The sequence below is a fragment of the Capra hircus genome, chromosome 8 (assembly GCF_001704415.2).
Source record: "Capra hircus breed San Clemente chromosome 8, ASM170441v1, whole genome shotgun sequence".
In the NCBI taxonomy this organism is placed as follows: domain Eukaryota; kingdom Metazoa; phylum Chordata; class Mammalia; order Artiodactyla; family Bovidae; genus Capra; species Capra hircus.
Genome location: NC_030815.1, coordinates 36271067 through 36296064, shown reverse-complemented (window position 1 = coordinate 36296064; position 24998 = coordinate 36271067). Strand labels below are relative to the sequence as shown.

Here is a 24998-nt window from a genome sequence, read left to right as displayed (position 1 = left end):
TGAATTTCAAATGATAATGTTAGTTTGACATTTTATCATCCACAACAGACTCATCAGAAGTAGAAATCAATTTGCTTTCAAGATCAAATTCTGTGCTAGGGGCTGGTTACATAAATCACAAGTTTCTGATTTCATTGAAAATCATGGATTGTTACGTCTCTACTTATGTATACCATTAAGTAACATTGCCATATTATATAATAGTTGTATATAACTATATACACAAAGGTATGATGTATATAAAAGCACATTTCAGAAACTGAAGGGTGAATGGTTTAAAATCCAAAAATATAAGTAAAAATTAAAATTGCTTCCTGGGCAATACCTAAGAAAAGTGTTTTAGAATAAAAGAATCATTTTATTTGATCATCCAGCAAAGCCCTTGATTATGTACAAATCAGGGAGGATTAGCACAATAAAGCTACTTGGTTAACAATCCCAACTTCTGCTCTTATCCTATCAGCAAGTAATTAAATTCATAGCCACCGGCTAGAATCCACACTGGCTGAAGCAAACTGAAACATTCCCTACGAATTTCACATTAACACCTGAGTCTATTTTCTTTGTTAACATCAGATTTTCATGACAGCAGGCCACATTCTAGAGCTTGGGAGGCACACACACTATTTCAACAAACCAAGACTTAACTAGACTGCTTAACTGAGCAGGCGGTGACAGAGTAGCGCTGCCTTGATGAATACACGTGCTAGGATCTTGGGACAATTTCTCCTGTTTTATTTTATTCCTCTTAAACCACCTCTCTCCTTTTTACTGTTTGCCCACTTTATTCCACTATCCATTTGAGGTAAGTTTAATCTTAGTTAAATGGCTCAAATGGTACAGAATCTGCCTGCAATGCAGGAGATCAATGCAGGTTTGATCCCTGGGTCAGGAAGATCTCTTGGAGAAGGAATGGCTGCCCACTCCAGTATTCTTGCCTGGAGAATTCCATGGACAGAGGAGCCTGGTGGGCTACAGTCCATGGGGCTGTAAAGAGTTGGACATGACTAAGTCCCCATTTTATTTTGTTAAAGCTGTTGTTGATAAAAGCAAGTTCACTTCAATTATACCCCGTCATTCTTTCTAGTGACTTATATGGAACTTAGTATGTTCTACTCTATAAAGGGATCTAATACTCCCACATACATTGGGGAAATTAGATTCTTATTAGCGTTCTTGAATATGGAGATATGTTGGTTGAAGGCACTGGTATTTCCCTTGTAGCCACCAGCACTCTGCTAGTAACCCTTTCTGCACTGTAGCCATTCGGGTGTCACTCTCTTGGTGCTGGGGTGATGAGGGATAGCACTCCCACTGGCTCTATTTTGCTGCTAACCTTGCCTTTATACTAAGCCTCTTAAATAAATGCCCATCAGGAGAAATTTAGTTATATGGAAAATTTCTTTCAACTTTCATGCTGATGAAGGTATATCTTTGCTTTTTAAAGAATAAACCTCATTTGAGATAGAAAAAATTTTTTTTAAAAGCCCACATCTATGGTGATTGGTAGAGCCACATTTAAAATTCCAGGCATTTCTTTTAACTGGATAGTTACTAGTTACTATGGCATATCTACATGTAAAATAACACATATGCTAAATACAGTAAACTGTGCCCTTTCAATTCCAAGCAATTCACTGAAAATGTGTAGTTTAGTAAATCTGTGGTATACCGTAATGAGTAGAATATCCATTTGACACAGAAAACTTTCAAACAGTTTGGCATACAATACTACCATCAAATTGTCATCAAATGGGCTTCTTAGATCAGCTCTCTAATTTTTTTCATTTTCATTAGGTACTGGGACAATGCTACTCAGTTGTATAGTTTAGCTCTCTCTACCATTCATCATTTTGGCATAAATAAGATTTAGGTGAAAAAAGGCAAAATGGAGTTAGCCTTGCATTAACAATGCTGAACAAAGCACACCTCAGCAGGAATAATATTTTTCCTCTGTTGAAGCACTTAATGTTCTTTAAGAAACAAGCATATATTTCTTATCCTCAATCACTCTGAGCATCTCCTCAGCAAGAAACCTAAACTGGTTACTGAAATTTAGTAAAGGTAACATACAAATTTTTTCCCTTTTCTCTTCCCCTCCCCTTTCTTTCAGAATAACACAGACACAAATTAATAGGGAAATAGATTTTTAAAAATATATTGTTTCCCAATGAGATGAATGAGGTAACATTCCATCCATCCACTCAGTCACTTTATAAGATAAGAAACTGGATTCTTTCCGGATAGGTGTCACTGAAAATAATCAACTGTGCTAATAATAAGCTCATAAAAATGGCAAATATTTTTAAGACTTTAGGTTTTCCAAAATTTGAAGGGAAATTATTATTTTTTTCCTTTTTCTATCCCACCTCAGATTTTCACAAAGAATATAATTTCCTTTCAAGACATATGTTTTGCTGAGTCTCAGTAATAATAAAGAAGGAAGATAAACAACTGTTTGAAATAAAGTGATACAGTCACCTCTCATGGCGATGTCATTGGCGCTATAAAACTTTCAGGAAACACTGTGTTCTGGACAAGATGAGTCGTGCTTCTTACCTGGTGTTTGGAAATTAAGGCGCCTCAGTTCTACTGGGTCTGTCGGATGGTGTGAAGGGACCTCCTTACTGTTTGGTATGCTGCTCTTTCTAGAGTCAGATTCTGCCCTCTTCCTATAGGGAGAGAATAAAAATTTAAGAATAAAACAACCAAAAAAACCTGAAACCTTTTTTAAAAAAGCAAACAATTATGCATGAGTTGCCACCCTACCCTTCCCCACCCCGGCCCACACCGCCCCTCCCCCCTTTCCATTTGTAGTTTGAAAATTTTCTGACCTTTCTGACTTTGTTAAGCTAACTTTTTTCTCTCCTGGCCTACAGTATTTCCTCAAGTCTGAAAATCTTAAGTGGATGATCTCTAAGTCCTCCTTTAGCTCTAGAATTAAATAATTCAGAGACTCTGCCTTTATAAGGAGGTGCTGGTGAGATAGGTTTGGCAACTTGTTCAGCTTTTCTTCCTTGTCCACTAGCTCTCTTTGGGAGGAAAAGGATAGAGCAACCCTAATAACCAATACTATGAGTGTAGTTACCATGGAAATAAACTCAGAAACTACTTGGCCTCAAGCTAAACAGCTAAATCTGCCCCCACTCCTTTTTCCTGCAGGATTCATGACTGGTGACTACAAAGTGAACCTGCATTGGATTTTCCCATAAGCAGATAAATACAGCAAGTGTATTTCTAAGAGTTCAAGTTACCCTAATACCTGGAAGAAGAATCAGGACCACACCAACCAACATCCTTTTTCTCTTTTAAATTCCAAGGAAAAAGCCATGTTGCCTGTTTATGGTGTCAAGGTAAGTATCTTTGCCTAAGGTGTCATGATGCAATTTTTAAAAATGTCTATGCAACAAATGTCGGGTTTTTCATAAGACTGCTTTATCCATGTTTTTTTCCAGACAAATAATCACAGAGTGGTACCTAAATATTTTCCTTAAGGTTGAATTAGATTAAAAACTCACTTAACTAAGGGAGAACTTTTCAAACAGTGGTTTCTTCCCAATAAAGATTCCAGCAATCTCCAGGCTGGAGTCATAATCATAGCATCTCACCCTGCTCAGAGCAAAGACATTCTTATCTGGGAGGAGGGTGCAGCAGTGGGTGGGAACTCTCTCTGTCCCTTTTTGATATGACTGTGGTACAGCTCATTAGTGTTGCTGTGGCAATGGGCTCTCATTCAGTGCCACCCAGGTCGTTCCATGGTTAGCTAGAGGGCTCCTGTTAAATAGCCTTTCTTCCCATCTCTGCTCATCTGTATAGAATGAAACCAACCAGAGGATGAAGGGAAGATTGATGCGAAGGGAAAGTATACTTGATTTGCTCAAGTGCAATGCCTTTGGCAAAACGTTCTCAGTGCGATGAATTTTGGGGGGGTGAGTCCTGTTAGACACGTTGTTCTCTCAGAACCTTGGATTAACCTGTCTCAGGATTTACTGTTTCTACCTAAAATCCTCAAGTATAGCCTTAGGACAGCATACTGCCAAATATACTACTAGTCAGGGGAAAGCAGTGAATTGGAGGCGTGTCAGACGAACTGGCAGCTCCAGTCATGTGGAGTGGAAAACGAGAAGGAGAGAAAAGGAAGAGATGGAAAGCTGGTGAGAGACGGATGAGGATGAAGAGAAAAAGGGGCTAAGAAGACGATGTGAAAGGAGGAGAGGACAACCACTTGCAGAGTAGAAAACGTGACTGTGTTTATGCTGTGGGTGTTAGCCTCACGATACAGAGACATGCTTTACTATCGAAGATAAACTGGTTAACAAAACACCACCAAGTTTGGCCAGTCAATCAATCTCAAGTGTAAAAAACATATGGTTGGTCTTTTCCAAGTAATCCCAGTAGCCCTTCTCAGGTTTTGATCTTTTCACAGTCTGGCACTTTTTTTTTGTCCACTTATGTGCCAGAACCGATGCCTAAAATCTGGATTTGTATCCCTTTTCAGAATTGCTCTACAGTCATTCTTGCAGTATTACGGAAGCCACATGAAGAACTATCTGGGCAAGACACTGACTGACTATTACAGGTATTGGGGGACATCCTCCTTATCTTCTGTTGCACTGAGGACAAGATTGAGTGGTGGTGAGGCAGAGGGAGAAAAAAGAACACTCTGTAAAGACATTTAGTCAATTTCTTTGGTAACAGGAAAGCTAAAATCCTATCTGGTTGCCCAGTGCGTCTTGAGAAACCCATATCATGAGACTAAAATGACAAGTCACTCTTGTAATAAGTGGGAGGGGTGTCCTGACATTTAATAACTAACTTGTCCCTCAATCTGTCGAAATAAGATAATCTCTAAGAAACCAGTTTCCAAAGCTCCTAGCCAGCTAGGAAAAATCAGCTGTTTAAACTTCATTCTGCTTCATTTAGTAGTGATGATCACCACACGGGTAATTCTGACTGCCCACACTTTACTGTGTGGTTTCTAAACAGAAATGTGTTAAAATGTGAGTTTTCTAACAAAGAATTTCTAAGGAAGATTTGCAGGATGAAGAGTTTGATCATCATCAGAAACAACGATCGTTTTTTAAAAATGAAATTTACTATTACAATGTATTAAATGGCATATAATGGTCTAACTCAAGCCCAGTGTGAACATAAGAGTGACATTTCTTTTTTTCCGCTAAGTTTTTGGAGATCTCATTATTCTCAACTAGAAAAAAATAACAAATAGTGACTAGAAACAGATTCTGAATATTGCCTTGCTATTTTTTCTATCAGAATTATGAATTCCTAGGGTAAGTTTATTTCTCACAGCAAGAAGTATCTAACATGGGCAGGTATTATCTGTGTGAAAATAAAAAAGCACATGCCATTTCAGATATGGCAGAAAATGCTAACTGTATAAAAGTATGTGTTTATTTGGGCTGTGAACAATGTACAACAAAAGCTCTGCTCTATGGTCTCCGTGGGGTTTTATTTTCATCTAGTCTTCCCTGATCTACATGTAAAGTGGGGAGCAAAAACGCAGGGACATTGTGTGGAAGATCATATCTATTGTATTTGGAACAAAAATATTCAGACATATACATACAGGCTTTTGGAAAAAATGTATTTACTATTAATAGAGATTTCAAAGAAATCAGTTCACAATGATTCTGACATCATCAAGAACAGAAGCCCAACTTTGCCACTACTGGTCTGTAGCTCCTCGGGTAAGTCAACTACAAACCTAACTTATTTAATTTCTTCACTTATAAAACAGGGGAGGAGGGTTAGATGTTAAGTTTTGGTCCAACTCTCTTGATAGAACAAGAAGGTAGTGATGAAATTGTGAAATGTGGACAGTTTTATAGTGAGAGGTAAATCTCTGAGCATATTAAATGGATTCAAAGTGTTTTCACTTTTGCCTTAAAAAAACTATTTTGCATGTGTTTTTCTGCTGGATTAATGACAAGCATAGCTTCTCTGAGGTACTCAAAGTTTGCTGTCGGTGAAAGTGTAACACAGCTTGTTGACCAGCGTTACGTGGTTTTAAGGAAAATAATGCAGCGGTGATTCTCTGGTATGCATCAGAGTCACCCAAGAGGGCTTGTTAAACTACAGGCTGCTGGACCAACTCCCCAGAGTTTCTGAGGTCAGAAACTGGTCTGAGGTCAGTGGGATCAACAATTTGTGTTTCTATCAGGTTCCTAGGTGATGCTGATGCTCTTGCTACTTGTATTCCAGTGGTTCTCTATGGAGACAACACTGGAAGGGAGGCAGGTTAGCTGGGCATTGAGATCCTTTGCTTAATTTTAATCAGGAATTCATATATAGGTGTGTGTGTGTGTGTGTTAGAAAGCTGAAAGGTTAGCTTGGACTGATCAATAAATAAGCGTAAATAAGCAAGCAACATAGGAATGATTATTATCCCTATTATTCTTCAAGGCTGGAGGACAGGGAAAATAATTTAGAATTAAATATAAATTTTTACTGAACTACTGCCATCAATATTAGGGTATAAAAATGTTAGTATTCCTGTACAAAGGGTCTTGAGATCATACTTTCAGTAAAAACAAACAAAACGAAAATGATTCACATTAACACATACAAATGCTCATTTAACCTTGACTACAAACAAAACTGAGACATGTTTTACTACCTTCTAAACCTACCTTTAAATAATCTATTTTAGCATCATATATAGATAAAACTACTCCTTCCTGAATCATTTTAGTATCAAAATTACTTTTTATACCTAGGCTTTGTCCATGTTCCCTTTGCCAGTTTCATCTTTTATATCCAGCCTCCACCATTACCCCCTCAATACCTCCAAAGTCTACCCTTTTTTTTTTGTACTGAGCATTAAAGGGGTTTGTTCTCTATTCCTCACCTGTCAGGTTTACTGCTCCATTTTAATGCAGCAAAAAAGAAAAAGAGAGGCTAAATGTTAGTTGGCCAAGGTAACAAGAGTAACCATGACAACCAAGATTTAACAGCTCATAATTAGGGACATACACTGACACACATTAGAAAATGATAGCATATCAAAATATTTCAAGGCCTCTAATCATGAAGCAAATGCAGGACATGCGAGTACATGGGCAAGCAAAGCATTTGTGTGTGTGTTAATGTCAGACTCACTTTTATTCATCAACCTACAAAACGCTGCCACAGTTAATTATATCCTAGGAAGAGTTTGATGGTGGAGATATTATTTGATTTTTAAAAAACATGCCATGAGACAACAACTAATGTACTTAATGGGAAAATAACATTATCCCATATAAGAAATTTAGTTCGTTAAAAACATTCTTCTTTAAGAAGTACATTGTTCCTTTAAAATACCTGCAAATTGCACTGACCTGCAGAAAAATTTGCACAACTGTATAATATACCACAAGGTAATGAAGTGGCAGAGATGAGTTCTTCAAACACATTTTGGCAAGTAAGGTGATTATAAATCTTTTTTTTCCAGTAAAAGCTTAAATACATTTTCAGTTTTGGAAAATATAATACTCATCATTGTATCTACAGAACATAACCCATCTATATAGCTGTGTTAATCCAGAAAAGCAATTTATTAGCAGCCACTGACATGACCCATATTTTCCTAGTCACAGAGGCACTACTGTATGTGAACACTTCCAGCTCACTCTCATTGGCACTTTCACCTGTGATAATAATGAGGACTGTTTAACCACGTTCTTTATGCAGAAAGTATAACCTTCACCTAAAAGGAATTCATCTAAATAGTCTTCATGTTGCGGCAAACTGCAAAATATTTTGTGAGTTCTCAATTTTAAGAAACAAAAGTCTACCTCATTGCCAATGAACTATACACCCATATTGCTACAATATCTTCCCTTAAGGTAATCCAGTCCATAGCTTTTGAAAAGTACAAAGTCCACATTTAAACTGTACAAACACACACACACATAAAGTGAATAATGAAAAATGATATCAGACACACAGGTTCTTTGGATTCTTAAAGTGATTTAGCTAGTTACGCCAAGTTTTTAAAAATCCTACAAGTGTTCCTAACTTGGCTTATTTTTAATCAGTGAAGTCATCAGTGAATCCGTTGTAAGAAAACCTAGTTCTCTGACAGAGTGAAATACTGCGTGAACTGCCAGTTTTGTATATGGACAGGCTGTTGAATACGAGAATGAACCAGTGCATAGTCTCCGCTTCATTCCTCTGCCACAGAAATGTCAGCCTCACTGCACATGGGTACATAGTTTGTGCAAATATCTATAAGTTTAAAGTCTTTTGGAATTTAAATTGCAGGCTAAGGATTTCATTACAGCTCTTGCCAGTCAAGATGAAGGTGATGATGAGAGATGGAATAAATAAGAGGAGGGAAGTTTATCTATCACTGTTTGATGCTTGTAAATTTGATTATTCAGTGTTCCTCTGCACCATGCACTCGCCTTAGCACAAGGAAGTACCACGGGGAATAAGATGGAGTCCTTGACCTACAGTTTAGTGGGTGCAGAAAGCCAAGAAACTGGGCAATGGCAGTAATGCAGTAGGCTCTATGATAAAGATAAGCAGAAAGTGCTTTAGAAGCATAGAGAAGGGGACCCTAAGAAGGCAGCCTTAACTGCAAAAAGAGGACATGAGGTGGACACTCAGAAAGGCTTTCATTTAGTAAACTTCTAAAGGGTGAGTGAGAGTTGCTGGGTCAAGACAAGTGCCTGTGGAATGAGTAGAAAGGCTTTCAGAAGGACCTCCTCAAAGGTGAGAAGGCAAAGCCCAGTGTGGATGCCTATTTCTTCATAGCATCTCAAAATATTCTGGACTCTATTTTTTTCCTTGATGATACCATGGAAATAGGAAAGGTCTATACCTTAGTCATATCTTCCTCACGGTCTTCACACATGAACATGCAGAGGTGGGGATGGAAATGATTTACTCTCTATAGTGTCCATTCACATTAGACTATTACTATTCAAGAATGATAATTTGGCCTAGACCACGCCTTAGTGCTTTCTAACATCCTAATCCATTTTTCCCTTTCATAGTATATAACAAATACTTATCCATTTTGAAATGCTTTTCATAGATTTACATTTTAAGAATATTTTCTATAGAAATAATTCCTGAACAGTTTTAGAACTAATGACTGAAAAGTCTTGCAGATGTAGCAGATGTGCAGGGTAGATGAACACCAGAGACCATTCAGTTACTTTATGAATTCTTTTTTCTATGTAGGGGAAGACAGATGAAGGGCAACACAGAGTCATTTGGAAAATGTACACATGCGCTGAAGGTAAACATAATGCAATGTAAGTGAAGAAACCAGGGCCTGGAGTGTTAGCATGACTTCCTATCCCCTACAGCCAGCTAGTTACAAGGCTGGGACTTGAACTCAGGTTTCCTGCTTCCATATTTACTTTTTTTCTAAACCTTGCTACATCTTCTCTCTGAAGTTTAAACTGTTACATCATTGCACATGTATCACAGATACAGTCCAGAATTAAAAAAAAAAAAATCTTAGTGCAGGAAAATTAACAAAACCTACCAAACATTTCATTAATACTATTCTGATGGTCCTTTAAGACCCTTACAAAGCCTCAGTGATATGTTTTGTTATTGATTATCAATGTATTATGGGTTTTAGCACATTTAAAACAAAGTCAAATGAACAGAATGCAAAATGAAAATAACTGCTATTCCATATTACTATAATTAATAAAAGTAAATCTCCTCAACCAACTCAGTGAGATTTATTTTTTTATATGGACAAACCATCCACAGCTATAGACCTATTCCTAACAAAGGTCGTCTTGTAAACAGGTGTATATTACCAACAGGATTATCGAGATACTGTGGAGTCAACAGTATTACATACTCATTCCCCCTTATTAAAGTATTATTTGCATACAGGAAGTAAAATACTTTAAGAATAGTAATGATGATAATCAATTCTGAGTGATTACCAATGACCTGTGTGTAAACTGAAAAGCACCTAAAAAGAGAGGTATAGTGTTTGTTATATAATTTTCTTTGCTCAGATTCCAAGCTATTAGAGACACTATTCATTGCCTACAGATTTCCTCTTGAACTGTTTCATGATAATCAGGAAGGACATTGTTGGGTCTACTTGAGTTTCAAGTCAGGAATGTTCTTTACTGCTGAAGCAAGCATTTCTATTTCAGAAATGCTTCATGGGCTTTCAGATGGTTAGCTAAATATACTTAGCATTTGAGGATGTGTGCATTTCCCAACAATTGCTTTAGACAATGCTCACATATGCATACACTAAAATGCAACTTAAATAGCCATAGTATCTTTAAATATGATGCCTTTTTTGTAGGATTAGGAAAAATCAAAATAACTGAGTTGTTATTTTTCAAGCACATGTGGATAAAGAAAACTTAATTACCAAGGTTAGAATCTTATTTCTCCATATTTACATAACTAGTTTACAAGGACATGCACATATCTATTAAGTGGCATGACTTAATGATAGCCAAATAGATCCTAATGAAATGCAACTTAAAAAGGTAAGCATCTTGTTCATTCTGAGTAATAACAAATGTCATGTGATGTGATCTAGAAATGCAGTTGTCAACAAGCAATTTTCTGCTTTGACCCCCACAGCAGGATGTCAACATAGAGTTGTTTTCTGTAAAACATGTATTTTTTTACTTTTTCCTTATTGTATTCTCTTCTGGTAATAAGTGCAGTACATAAGAAGCAAAGGGTACTAGCTCTTACCCCCCTGGACTCACATAGGATCTTTTCCTGTTCTGGGGCATGTGGGAACCTTGAGCTTTCAGGCCTTAGCTCTTACACAAGACCCAAGTGATCAAATACAACAGGCTTCTTACCATACACGCTAATAAGACACAAACTGGAAGGCGGAGACTGAAACCATCAACTAAGATATTCTGGCCTGCAATCATTTGCCTTTTCAGCCATTGTAGGGGGTGGACAATTGAGCAATGGTAATGATTAGGAAAAATAATGATTTTTTTCTTCATTCTTTGTAATTCTGAAAGAGGATAGGTAATTTAATGCACTAGGATTATAAACTTCTTCAACTTGACTTTTTTTTTTTTTCCCTCAGCCCTGGAATGGAATTGGAAAACAGCCTCAGAAGAGACTTATTCAAAGGAGCAATGTTTTGAAAAGTAAAGGAAAAAAACAAAAAGATCTATTCAGAGAACAAAGGAATGCAGGTAGGAATAATTAATGTAAACCAATGAAAGGGGTTACAGGAGTAGGAAAAAGAAATGATGAAGATAAGATTGTCAGATTAAACATGTAAACCAGAGTCAAAATGAAGACACTCTCATCTAATTTTGAAGGTCAAGGTTACGGTGATGGATGCTGGTTTAGTCGCTAAGTTGTGTCCAACTCTCACGACCCCATGGACTATAGCCCACCAGCCTCCTGTGTCCATAGGCATTCTCCAGGCAAGAATACTGGAGTGGGTTGCCGTTTCCTTCTCCAGGGGATCTTCCTGATCCAGGAATTGAACTCGGGTCTCAAAGAGAAAAATTATCTTGCAGAAGAAGGAAGGGAGTACCTTCACAGTAGCACTCTACAAGATGACACACTACAAAGGAAAACAGGAACATAGATTGAAGGGCATGAAAATAAAATCTGGATTGGAAGAAGAACTGATATAAAGGAAAGGAATTCAGTCATTTTGAATATCGTATTTTTTTAGTTCAGGAAGAAGTTAGAAGAAACATAATTACTGTGTTTTCTACCCAACTAAGCAGTGACCTAGGGGACAAAATCCTACACGTAATGGAGACAGATATAGGACTGACAAAACAGTACATTAGAAAATATGGGTTAGCGTGGATTATTTGCATCCCACCTGTGGTCAAAGACACTAAGAAGGAAAATGATACCTTGGATTTCCTCTTGGACACAGATGAGAATGCAATACTGAAGATGCGGAATAAGCGTTAGAGGAAAAATGGGAAAGGGAAGAAGTTCATCTTCTTCCTCTCTTTCCTTTCTTTGATCTTCAATGTTTAGCTACTTTTGCTAAATTTTGAGAAATAGCTACAGAAAAAAATCTCAGTACTCAGGCAAGTTTAATAGTGTTTCAGAATCCATGCTGACATGGAGCAATTAATGATCTAATTTGCTTTGGATTATCTGCTTGGGAATGTAACAACATCTCAACCGCCATGCAAAGAACTCATACTGTGTAAGTATCTCAGAAGATGGAGATTGGATGCATGCCTGCTGGGCAGCAGTCTATACACACTGAATGAGCTTGGTCTTTATATTTTGTTCTAACACTAATGGATACATTTCTCCCCCCAGTGATTACTGGAAATATTTTTACCAAGATCAACCACATAATGACCATGGAAGGATGATCAAGTCTTTGAAAACAAGGCAGCCCCCAAGAGGCGCAGGGCGAAGCCCCCTGCAACAGAGGCACAGGGCGAACCTACCTTTTATAAAGAAGAATAGCGATGACAATGCAGATGATGAAGACCACCGCGAGCACAGGACCCACAACCCAGATCAAGCCTTCCTCTTCATCTGTGATGGGCTGTGGGTCCAGATCCATCGACACAACCGGATCGGAGTAAGGGCTGGTTGCATACATCTTCTGAGGAAAAACAGAGTCTATGTTAGTTATAAAATAATGACTTTCTAGACAGGATCTTTAGCATTAGAAGAAGCAAACATTCAAGACATTATGGATTTGACAGTAGTTTTAAACTATTTAAAAGGTGGAGGGAAAGGAAGAAAAAAAGAGGTTTTGCAATCTAAATTTCTTTATAAAGTATTTAATAATAAAATAATTTTTGATGGTATACATTTTCATAGATACCTTTTCACTGGGATCTATAGATTGGAATAGTAAATGATCTTATGAAGTGTAAGTACCAGTAAATTAACCAGTCACAAAATGTTCAATGAGCAACTTACATTGTGCCAATGTATTACATACAATATGAAAAATAAAAATATTATAGTTCCAACCCTTAAGATATAATCACTCATTAAATACTTATACAGCAAAATGTATTTCATTAAATATTATATTATGAAATATATATTATACATTATATATTATATAGAATATTTATATGTGCAGTCTTTTTTACTTCTTTTATTTTTTTTAATTTATTTATTTTTTATTTTTTATTTTTTATTTTTTTTAAAATTTAAAATCTTTAATTCTTACATGCGTTCCCAAACATGAACCGCAGTCTTAAGTATTGCACATTGAAGTCTAAAACTTCAAAAGAAAAGTTCAGTGTTCAAACTATACAGAGGCAAGATATATGAAAGTGATAATATGGCTTTCTAGAACATAAAATTTTGAGGACTTAAAAGGATTTAGCAGTTTCTATATAATTTTATTACAGTACTGCTCAGAGGTTGATATGATTATTCCCAATAGAAAACTGATAAAGAGAAAAGAAAACCTTATACACTGTTGAGGGGAATGTAAATTGGCACAGCTATTATAGAAAGTAGTTCTTGGTTCCTCCAAACATTAAAAATAAAACTACAATATAACCCAGCAATCCCACTCTCCTAGGTTTATATCTAAAGGAAATGAAATCACTGTCTCAGAGAGATATCTGCATACTTGTGTTCTCTGCAATATACTCACAATATCTAACACATGGAAGCAACCTAAAAGTTTCCTTTGGATGAATGGACAAATAAAATGTGATTACATATATACACATATACATATGTACACAGTGGGATATTATTTGGCCATCAAAAGGAGAAAATCCTGCCAAGATCTTCAATGACAGGGATCAATCTGCAGGGTATTATGCTAAGTACAATAAGCCAGACCGAGAAATACATATCACAGTATGAGTTCTGAGGATCTAACGTGCAGCAAGCTGACTATAGTAAATAACATAGTATCATATACCTAAAAGTTACTGAGAGTAGATCTTAAACTTTCTCACCATACACACAAAGGAGTTACTTATCTTGATCTTGGTAATCATTCACAGTATGTGTATATAAATAAATATATAAAACCATCACAGTGTACATTTTAAATATGTACCACTATATTTGGCAATTAGTCCTCAGTACCGTTGGAAAGATATATGTAAAAAAATTACTTGGTGAAGGAAGGGATTGAATATACATAAATTCTGCTTCTCTAATACCTAGTTTTGTTCTGTCCTATTTTAGATTAACTCAGAAGATTCTCTTGATTCTGCCCCTCTTTACAATACTGGCTTTTTCAATAGAGACCAGTCCACAGTGAGCTGCCCCACATCTTAAGAATAATCTAACAGCTCATACAGCTCAAAAAGAAACAACCCAATAAACAAATGGGCAGACCTAAATAGAGATTTCTCCAAAGACAACATACAGATGACCAACAGGCACATGAAAGGATGCTCCACATCACTAATTATTGGAGAAATGCAAGTCAAAACTACAATGAGCTATTGCCTCACACTGATCAGAATGGCCATCATCAAAAAAATCTACAAATAATAAATGCTGGAAAGGGTGTGGAAAAAGGGAACCCACTTACATTGTTGGTGGGAATGTGGATTGGAATAGTCACTATGGAAAACAGTAAGGTGGCTCCATGGAAAACTAAAAATAGAATTACTATATGATCCAGCAGTCCCACTCCTTCATATTCAGAAAAAAACTATTTCAAAAAGACACATGCACCCCAGTGTCCATAGCAGCACTATTCACAATAGCCAAAACATGGAAACAAACAGTCTAAATGTCCATCAACAGAGGAATGGGTACAGAAAAAATGGTACATATATAATGGAATATTCTGTTCAGTTATTCAGTTATGTCTGATTCTTCGTGACCCCATGAATCGCAGCACGCCAAGCCTCCCTGTCCATCACCAACTCCTGGAGTTCACCCAAACTCATATCCATCGAGTCGGTGATGCCATCCAGCCATCTCAGCCATAAAAAGGCATGTGCTAAGTCACTTCAGTAGTGTCCAACTCTTTACAACCCCATGGACCGTAGCCCACCAGGCTCCTCTGTCCATGGCATCTGACAGGCAAGAATACTGGAGTGGGTTGCCATGCCCTTCTCCACAAAAAGGAATGAAACAGTGCCATTTTCAGCAACATAGATGGACCTAGAGATTATTATACTAAGTGAAATAAGTCAGACAAAGTCAAATACCATATGATAGCGTTTATATGGGGAACCCAAAATATGACGCAAACAAATCTATCTATAAAGAAGAAATCGATTCACAGACACAGAGAACAGATTTGTGTTTACCAAGGGGAGGAGAGCAGGGTTGGACTGGGAGTTTGGGGTTAGTAGATGCAAACTATTACATTTAGAATGGACAGACAATAAGGTCTTACTGTATATTGCAGGGAACTATATTCAATATCCTGGGATAAACCATAATGAAACAGAATGTACGTATGTGTGTGTGTGTATACATATATATATACACTCACAACTGCCACTGCAAGAGACACAGGGGTTGGGAAGATGCCCTGGAGCAGGAGATGGCAACCCACTCCAGAAATCCCATGGACAGAGGAGCCTGGCAGGCTACAGTCCATGGGATCACAAAGTGCTAGACATGGCTCAGCAACTAATCAACAACTCTCTCTCTCTCATATCTATATATACATATATACACACACACACACATATACATATATACATTATATATGTAACTGAGGCACTAGCTGTACAGCAGAAATTAATACAACATTGTAAATCAACTATTATTTCAATTAAAAAAAAAAACCTGTTCCTCCTCTCTCACTCGAGCACCACCATAGATCCTATTTTCTCATTTGCTAATCTCACCTTATACAGTTCTTATACATCCAGACACCTTTTCCAGATTAGCCACAGTTGACCAAGCCTTTTTAAAAAACTTTTTCCTTTGTGACTGACAAGGGATTGTGACTTCCAAATTAAACAGTTCATACAGCTTGATATCAAAGAAACAAGCAACCCAATTAAAAAACGGCAGAAGATCCAAATAGACCTTTCCCCACAGAAGACATACAGATGGCTAAGAGGCACATGAAAAAAAAATGCTCAACAGTGCTAATTACTAGAGACAGGCAAATCTTAACTAGAATGAGATATCACATCACACCAATCAGAATGGCCATCATCAAAAAGTCTACAAATAAATAAACACTCCTATACTGGTTGGTGAGCATGTAAACTGCAGCCAGTGGAGAACAGGAACTGTGGAGGTTCCTTAAAAATCTGAAAATAGAACTACCATATAACACAGTGTCCCTACTCTAAGACATTTATCCAGAGAAAAGTATAATTCAAAAAAATACATACACCTCAATGTCTACTGCAGCACTATTTACAATAGCCAAGACATGTGAATAACTTAAATGTCCATGGATAAATTAATAAAGAATGCATATATATACATATACATCAAAATATTACTCAAGCATAAAAAAGATCAATGTCATTTGCAGCAAAATGACTGGACCTAGAGATTACCATACTGATTGAAGAAAGTTGGAAAGAGAAAGATAAATATCATATGATACCACTCCGTACATGGAAGCTAATTTAAAAAAAAATTATAAAAAGTGACCCTATTTAGAAAACAGAAATAGACTCACAGGCATAGAAAAAAAACCTACAGTTACCAAAGGGGGAATAAGCAGGAGAAGGACAAATTAGTTAGGGACTATTATATATAAAATGGATAACCAACAAAGACTGGGATGGGAACTCTACTCAAATCTTGTGATAATCTAAAAGGGAAAACAATCTGAACTAGAATAGATACATATAGATATGTACAACAGAAGCACTTTGCTATACAACTGAAACTAACACACTGTAAATTAGCTATTCTTCAATTAAAAAAATAAAAACGCTCTCCTTTGGTTCTCCTAATTCTATACTGAACAGATCCCTTCCTGATCTTTCCAACTGACTATGTCTTGTTAACTGTCTCTGAATCCATTTTATGAGCCAGTATTCTTAACTTCTATTCTCTGCCATCTCTTTTTCACTCCTGTGTAGCAAGGTGATCCTCAGCTTTAATTTCCAACCACCATGTAGATTACTTCCCCATTAATGGTCCTTAACTTAGTAACTCTGCTAAGTCCTAGACCTTCATTTCCAAATTCAGTTCCTAGAGATTCCTAAATCTATCCTCAAATTAAGAACTTCGGGTTATTTTTCCAGATATACCCTCCTTTCAACTTGCTAATTTCTCTTTCCTCTCAACATCTAGGAATGAAAACTTAATGATTTTATCTGATCAGTTCCCTCCAGTCTCAGCCCTCAGGTCCTCTTTCCATTGTCACAGAGCACTTTTCTCATTACCTCATTCATGTGTACCCAAACCATACCAAGAAGTTCTTTCCTCTAGCAGTCTCTACTGCTTCTAGAGCTATTATCCTAAACTGCAGCTGTAAAACCTTCAGGAGGCTCTCTGGTGATTCCTAAATAAAAATCAGACATCTTAGCATGATTCTTAAGGGCCTCCACAATATATATATATTTTTAACTTTACCACATATAACATCAGTTCACTTCAGTTGCTCAGTCGTGTCCGGCTCTTTGTGACCCCATGGACTGTAGCACGCCAGGCCTCCCTGACCATCACCAACTCCCCGAGTTTACTCAGACTTATGTCCATTGAGTTGCTGATGCCATCCAACCATCTCATCCTCTGCCGTCCCCTTCTCTTCCCGCCTTCAATCTTTTCCAGCGTCAGGGTCTTTTCAAATGAGTCAACTCTTTGCATCAGGTGGCCAAAGTACTGGAGTTTCAGCTTCAACATCAGTCCTTCCAATGAACACTCAGGACTGATCTCCTTTAGGATGGACTGGTTGGATCTCCTTGTAGTCCAAGGGACTCTCAAGAGTCTTCTAGAACACTACAGTTCAAAAGCATCAGTTCTTTGGCACTCAGCTTTCTTTATGGTCCAACTCTTACATCCATACATAACTACTGGAAAAACCATAGCCTTGACAAGACAGACTTTTGTTGGCAAGTAATGTCTCTGCCTTTTAATATGCTATCTAGGTTGTTAATAACTTTCCTTCCAAGGAGTAAGCATCTTTTAATTTCATGGCTGCAATCACCATTTGTAGTGATTTTGGAGCCCCCCAAAATAAAGTCAGCCACTGTTTCCCTATCTATTTGCCATGAAGTGATGGGACTGGATGCCATGATCTTCGTTTTCTGAATGTTGAGCTTTAAGCCAGCTTTTTCACTCTTCTCTTTCACTTTCATCAAGAGGCTTTTTAGTTCCTCTTCACTTTCTGCCATAAGGGTAGTGTCATCTACATATCTGAGGTTATTGATATTTCTCCCGGCAATCTTGATTCCAGCTTGTGTTTCATCCAGCCTAACGTTTCGCATGATGTACTCTGCATATAAGTTAAATAAGCAGGGTGACAATATACAGCCTTGACGTACTCCTTTTCCTATTTGGAACCAGTCTGTTGTTCCCTGTCCAGTTCTGACTGTTGCTTCCTGACCTGCATACAGGTTTCTGAAGAGGCAGGTCAGGTGGTCTGGTATTCCCATCTATTTCAGAATTTTCCAGTTTTTTTGTGATCCACACAGTCAAAGGTTTTGGCATAGTCAATAAAGCAGAAATAGATGTTTTTCTGGAACTCTCTTGCTTTAACATATTCTATAAAAATAGACGTCTTGTTACTACTACCAAAATGCTCTATTTTCTCTTTGCTGTCTCCAGTTCCATAACATTTAGTTCCTGAAATTCAACTCATCTTCAACACCTCATTTAAATTTTGCCTCCGTTGAAGCTCTCTCTAACTGGAAACAATCAGTCATTTCACAAAGTGTAAGTAAAATAATTTTAACAATTTGAGGTAATCCTCTTTGTTTTTTAATGATAGTGGTCAATCTATATTGTGTTTTGATCTGTGTATATGCCTTATTTTCTTTAATGAAACTATAAACTCCTTGAAGGTACAGATTTATATAAAATTTATGTTTATATGCTTAAAGCAGTCAGTACAGGACTTTGCATTTAGTGGGTTCCCAGAAAATTTTTGTTGAATAAAGTGCTCATTTTTGTCAAATGAGTGACATTATTAAAATATGAGACAGTATACTTATTTTTCCATGATCAGTAAATATACTTATTTTCATCTGCATTTTTTAAAAAGTAGGGCATATTTTCTGAATTTAAGTAGGATAAGCTCAGCAGTCATTCTGGAGAATACATGCCCACTAAATGCATATATGCTAGTCTCCTTCCCCATTTTCCTTACTATGTCCAAGAAAAAGATTGACTTGACTTTCAGATTTTCTATTGGCATTAAAAGATTAAAAACTCAATATATTCCAAAGCTTCTTAGAAGTAGATAAAAAAGGATAGATATGTACAGTATAAGGATTTACACAAAGGACTTGGCAAATACATTTTATATCCAAGAAACATGATTCTTTATATAATTGTTTTGCTTTAAATTTTTCCCTATTTTGTAGGTCACATTCACACTATTTGGGAGACTGAAGTAAGCAAAACTCTGATGTGAAATTCTCTACCAAGAGCCTTTGAGATAATAATCTTGGTTAGTCAAGACAGAAATCTAACCAGAGATTTTTCCCAAAGTATATCGATTTCCAACCCAAATCAGGAAATAAGAGACATGTGAAAACGAAAAGAAAAATGTAAAATTATACCAACCTTATGAAAAGCAGAATTTGTTCAGTATGTGGGGGTAATGGAAAAGGTTATTTGTTAGTCATTCTAAACCAGTCCTTTGATACTCTTAATGAGGCAGTTAATTGGGGGACAGCTCACGTCACTGGTGGGAAGGTAGACATTTTCTGTATGCAAATTACCACCCCATCCTTTCATCACTTATGAAATATCTGGAGTTTACAAAAGACTGTATCCCTACAAGAGCATTATATGAGTTGAATGCAAGTCTCTTCTAATAAATGCTGACATGGACACATAGAAAACAAAGGAAATACTGTTAGTTTTGAAAGTGATGTTGAAAAAGATAATGAAGAAAGGGGCAATTTAGACAATTTACATTTGGAAGGAAATGCTAATTATATAATTTATTCATATGGTGATACTTTCCAACACTGGGAGAAACATTTGGGAGACATTAGAAACCAGAGTCTCTGACAGTGCATGAGCTGATGAACTTCCTTTACGTTGGAGTCTCTGATCTGTCTCAACGCTCTGAAGGTGCTTTAGGAAATGTCCTAGAGCTATTTAAAGAAAATTTCTTTAAATATCTAAAAATAATTTTAAAAAAGAATATGATTCCAGCATCCCATGCTCTGACTTAAAACCTTCAATTAGAAAGAGAAAGCTTATCTGTACATTAAAATTCCAGGAAGCCTGTCACTTTGTTTTCAAATGACACCCTGTGCACAAAGGTAAACCAGGCAGAAAGGCTACCTTTGTGTTTTGATTTTCCACGAGGGAATTCCTTCAGTCATTCGAAGAGAAGCCCCACTGTATATGCTAACACCTGATGTGGAGAAATCTCTGCTATATCTTAGACTTCCTATAGAGGGGAAGGGCCTGGCTCTACCTAACTGCCATACCTGTCAGTTTTAGGCCCCCAAAGAAGATACAGTTTAGAATATATATATTAAATGTTAATGTGACCAGCCACTTCAAAATCTACCTCCCTCGCATCTACATTCTCGCCCTCTCTTTCTGTCTTTTTAACATTCAAAGCAACTGAAGCACAAAACAACGTAAGAGCAAGATGAATTACATAAAAGAAGACAACTCATTATTTAGAGTACCTCAGGAGTCCTCTGTTTTATTGAATTATTTTCTAACTTCCTTGGCTTCTCACTGATAAAGTCACTGGTAAATTGCTATAATTTAAGATACAGGCTATGCCTGCCTTTTCCTAGAAAGAACTTCCCTTGAATCAGGGCAGGAACCACTATGGGCTCACTGGCAGTTCTGGGAGAAGAAAATACACACGATCACCACTCCCCTCTCAGTCGATCTTTACAAATACTTGCAAATATACTATGTTTAATCTCAGAGTTTGTTAGTTCCTATTGTAATCACACAGGCTAAGGTCTATTAGGTATTTTGCAACAACATACCTAGTATTAAGTGCACACACACACACGCACACACGCACACACACATATATATATACATATTTGAGAACAGTCAGTTTAAGAGGATGAGCGATGAGAAAAGAGATGAGCAATGATAGCTGTCACCTTTCTATCCAGACGTGTGTCACATTAAGATTCCTATAAAAGGCATCCAAATTGAAAAGGAAGAAGCAAAACTGTCACTATATGTAGATGATATTATAGCATATATAGAAAACCCTCATGTCTCCACCAAAAATATTATTAGAACTAGTAAATGAATTCAATAAATTTGAAGGATACAAAATTAATATACAGAAATTTCAGAGAAAGCAAGAAAACAATCCTGATTAAAATTGCATCAAAAAGAATATGAACCCTAGGAATAAACTTAACCAAGGAGGTGAAAGACCTATACTATAAGACACTGATGAAAGAATTTGAAAATGATAAAAAGAATTGGGACGATGTCACCTGTCCTTGGATTGGAGGAACTAATATTATAAAATGTCCAAACTACCGAAGGTAATCCACAGACTTAATGCAAACCCTATCAAGTTACCCATGACATTTTTCACAGATCCAAAACCAAATAACCCTAAAATTTATATGAAACAACAAAAGATTCTGAAAAGCCAAAATGATATTGAGAAAAAAAAGAACAAATTTAGATGAATCTTGCTCCCTGACTTCAGACTACATTATAAAGCTGCAGTAATCAAAATCGCATGGTACTGGCACAAAAACAGACTAACAGATCAATGGAAAAGAAAACAGACTCAAGAAATAAGTCCATGCACCTATGGTAAACTATTTTACCACAGAGGTGAGAATATATAATAGAGAAAAGATAGTCTTTTCAATAAGTAATGCTGGGAAAGCTGCTGCTGCTGCCAAGTCGCTTCAGTCGTGTCTGACTCTGTGCGACCCCATAGACGGCAGCTCACCAGGCTCCCCTGTCCCTGGGATTCTCCAGGCAATAACACTGGAGTGGGTGGCCATTTCCTCCTCCAATGCATGAAAGTGAAAAGTGAAAGTGAAGTCACTCAGTTGTGTCCAACTCTTTGCGACCCCATGGACTGCAGCCTACCAGGCTCTTCCATCCATAGGATTTTCCAGGAAAGCTAGACAACTACATATAAAAGAATGAGATTAGAACATTCCCTCACTTATTCCCTCCCTTATTATATTCACAATAATCTTAAAATGGATTAAGGACCTAAATGTAAGACCTGAAACCAGAAAACTCCTAGAAGAGAATATAGGCAGGAAATACACAAATCATATCTTTTTTTTTTCTCTCTTAAGGCAAAAGAAATAAAAAAGAAAAAAAGCATCTAATTAAACTTTGCACAGCAAAGAAATCCATCAATAAAACAAGATAACCTACTGAGAGAGAGAAAAATATTTGCAGATGACAAGACTGCTAACTACTTAGTATCCAAAATATAGGGCTTCCCTGGTAAAGAATTTGCCTGCAATGTGGGAGACCTGGGTTTGATCCCCGGGTAGGGAAGATTCCCTGGAGAAGAGAACGGCAACCCACTCCAGTATTCTTGCCTGGAGAATTCCATGCACAGAGGAGCCTGGCAGGCTACAGTTCATGGAATTACAAAAAGCTGGACAGGACTGAACGACTTTTACCTCACCTCACTTTATCCAAAATATAAACAGCTCATACAACTCAATATATATGTTTTTTAAAGATAACCCAGTTAAAAATGAGCAGAATACCTGAATAGACATGGTTTTGAAAGAAGACATACAGACAATAGTCACATGGTGCTCAACGTCTCTAATCATTACAGGTGAATGAGTAAAGAAAATATGATATATATATATATATATATATATATATGTAATGGAATATTACTCAGTCATAAAAAATTATGCCATTTTAAACAACATGGATGACCCTAGGAAGAATCATGCTTAGTGAAATAAGTCAGAGAGAAAAAGACAAATACCGTATGGTATCACTTACATGTAGAATCGAAAATAGTAAAACAAGCTAGTGAATACCAAACAGAAACAGACTCACAGATATAAAGAACAAACTAGGGGTTACCAGTGGAGAGTGAGAAGGGACTTGGGGCAAGATGGGGGTCTTGGATTAAGATATACAAATGCCAGAAGAAGAAAAAAACAAGAAACAAACGGCACCATGCACTATTGATCTGGACTTCATAAACCAAAAAGCCACCTAAATGTCCTGTGATTAGAGACATAGCCTTATCTGTAGTGAAATCACAAGCAGATTACTTAGCAACAGTCAAAGAGTAGACAGCCTGTTACTACATTTAGGTCAAATCTCATGAAAAACAATTAGGATGCATGTAGCTCCATATCCCCACATTCTGGTGAAACACGTATTTAAGAATACCATAGAAAATAAGACGGATGCCATCACATTTCACTTACAGACTCTGCGTGTTCCATCACTGCTAACACAAAGAAGACATACTCTTGACCACTTTGGAGCTGCTTGTTTGTAAATCCACCATAATGTTTGTCATCCCCCAGGGTGAACTCGGTGGGAAGGACATCAAAATGAGCGGCAATATATGGCTTTAATTCAACTTCTCTTCCATGACGGAGGCTTCTGCGTTTCCTAGATATCTCTTTAAGCAACTTAAAGAAAAAAAGTGGGAAACAGAGAAAGAAATGTAAACAATAATAACCCAACTTAATGACAGTTTAATAAGGGAAATTAATTCAGGGCTGGGAACAACCCAAATACAATGTGTCCACTTCTCACACATGTCAGCATTACTAAATCTCAGTCTGTCTTCCAAATGCCTGTCCTCCTGGTAAGGTAAGACACTGCATTGCGGGTGCAAGGCTCAGGCCATAAACACAGCGCAATTAGATCCTTTACTGGTAGCTCACATCATTGTCCACTCGAATGAAATCCTTTCAAGGGACAAGAAAGCATTACAACTTGTCTATGGAAAAAAAAGTCAGTTTGATTCACAAAAGCCTGTCATGCAGGCTTTATCACTGTGATTTATTAAACAAGTACTAACCTCAGATAAAGTCAAAGACCAACATTTTGAAGAGATTAGTATCATGTTAGACTGCTTTTAGTAATGACATAATTTGGATGATGTATAGTCCCTCAAATAAGCATAAAATAGACTTTGATGACCAATTTTTAATTAACATTTTAAAGAGACATTGTCGTTTATTTAACATTTTTTGGCTTGACTTGTCTCCTTGATTAACCATTTAGGGTACAATTCCTTGCATTTATCACGACAGCAAGTTTTTTCAGAGATAACAGCTCTCTGGAGATATTAAATTATCTAGCTAGGTGATAAAGGCAGGTTAGAGATAAAATAATTATATTACCCAGAATGAAACAAACATAAACATGCATATATACAAATCCTTCGTGTATTTTGAAAGGAAAAAACAGTATAAATTATGGTTTGATACTCTATTGTTTTTGGAGTCACTATTTGGAGAAAATCATGTTAATGATATGATAATTTCAACATGATGACTAAGTTCTCACCGCTCCCATTAAATACTGATATTTTATAGGGCTTAGGGAAAGTTTATAGCAGTCTGAGATGCCTTTGAATCTAAGAGGCAACTTAACTGTTTTTTGAAAGAATGCTGATTTATTTTACTACCTTTATAGAGAAGACTGTTTCTCTGAGACCCTACACAATGAAAGCCAGGCTTCTGTAATAATAACAGCTGCAGGCTATACACACGGCAAATACCAAGAGCTTCTGTTAGGAACTTGATGGTAAACTTGTCTCTAACACAAAGTTGTAAATGTGCTAAGCTGGTCAAAATTATAACCTAAAGTGTAAAAATTACTCTTTTGTAATTATTATATATAATTTGTGCCCATGTTATTGAATATTTAATTTATAATGTTCTCAAATTTTCTGTTAAAATTTGAGTTTATTGATACAATTAAAATTATTTAACATGTAAGCTCTTTTATGAAAACCACAATAGACTTCT

General features: G+C 36.7%; 1 protein-coding gene across 34 annotated transcripts in view; it reads right to left on the bottom strand.

Annotated features, from left to right (window-relative positions):
• PTPRD (protein tyrosine phosphatase, receptor type D) overlaps positions 1-24998 on the bottom strand; it is a 573002-nt gene that overhangs the window by 137060 nt on the left and 410944 nt on the right. For 18 of the 34 annotated variants that reach the window (XM_018051970.1, XM_018051971.1, XM_018051980.1 and 15 more), the window contains 4 exons: positions 23439-23648; positions 12408-12568; positions 6869-6880; positions 2560-2672 (listed from right to left, as the gene is read on the bottom strand). In XM_018051970.1, coding sequence (XP_017907459.1) covers positions 2560-2672; positions 6869-6880; positions 12408-12568; positions 23439-23648 — 496 coding nt within the window. The remainder of the gene's footprint in view (positions 1-2559; positions 2673-6868; positions 6881-12407; positions 12569-23438; positions 23649-24998) is intronic. The other 16 variants (XM_018051972.1, XM_018051973.1, XM_018051985.1 and 13 more) reach the window with 2 other exon arrangements.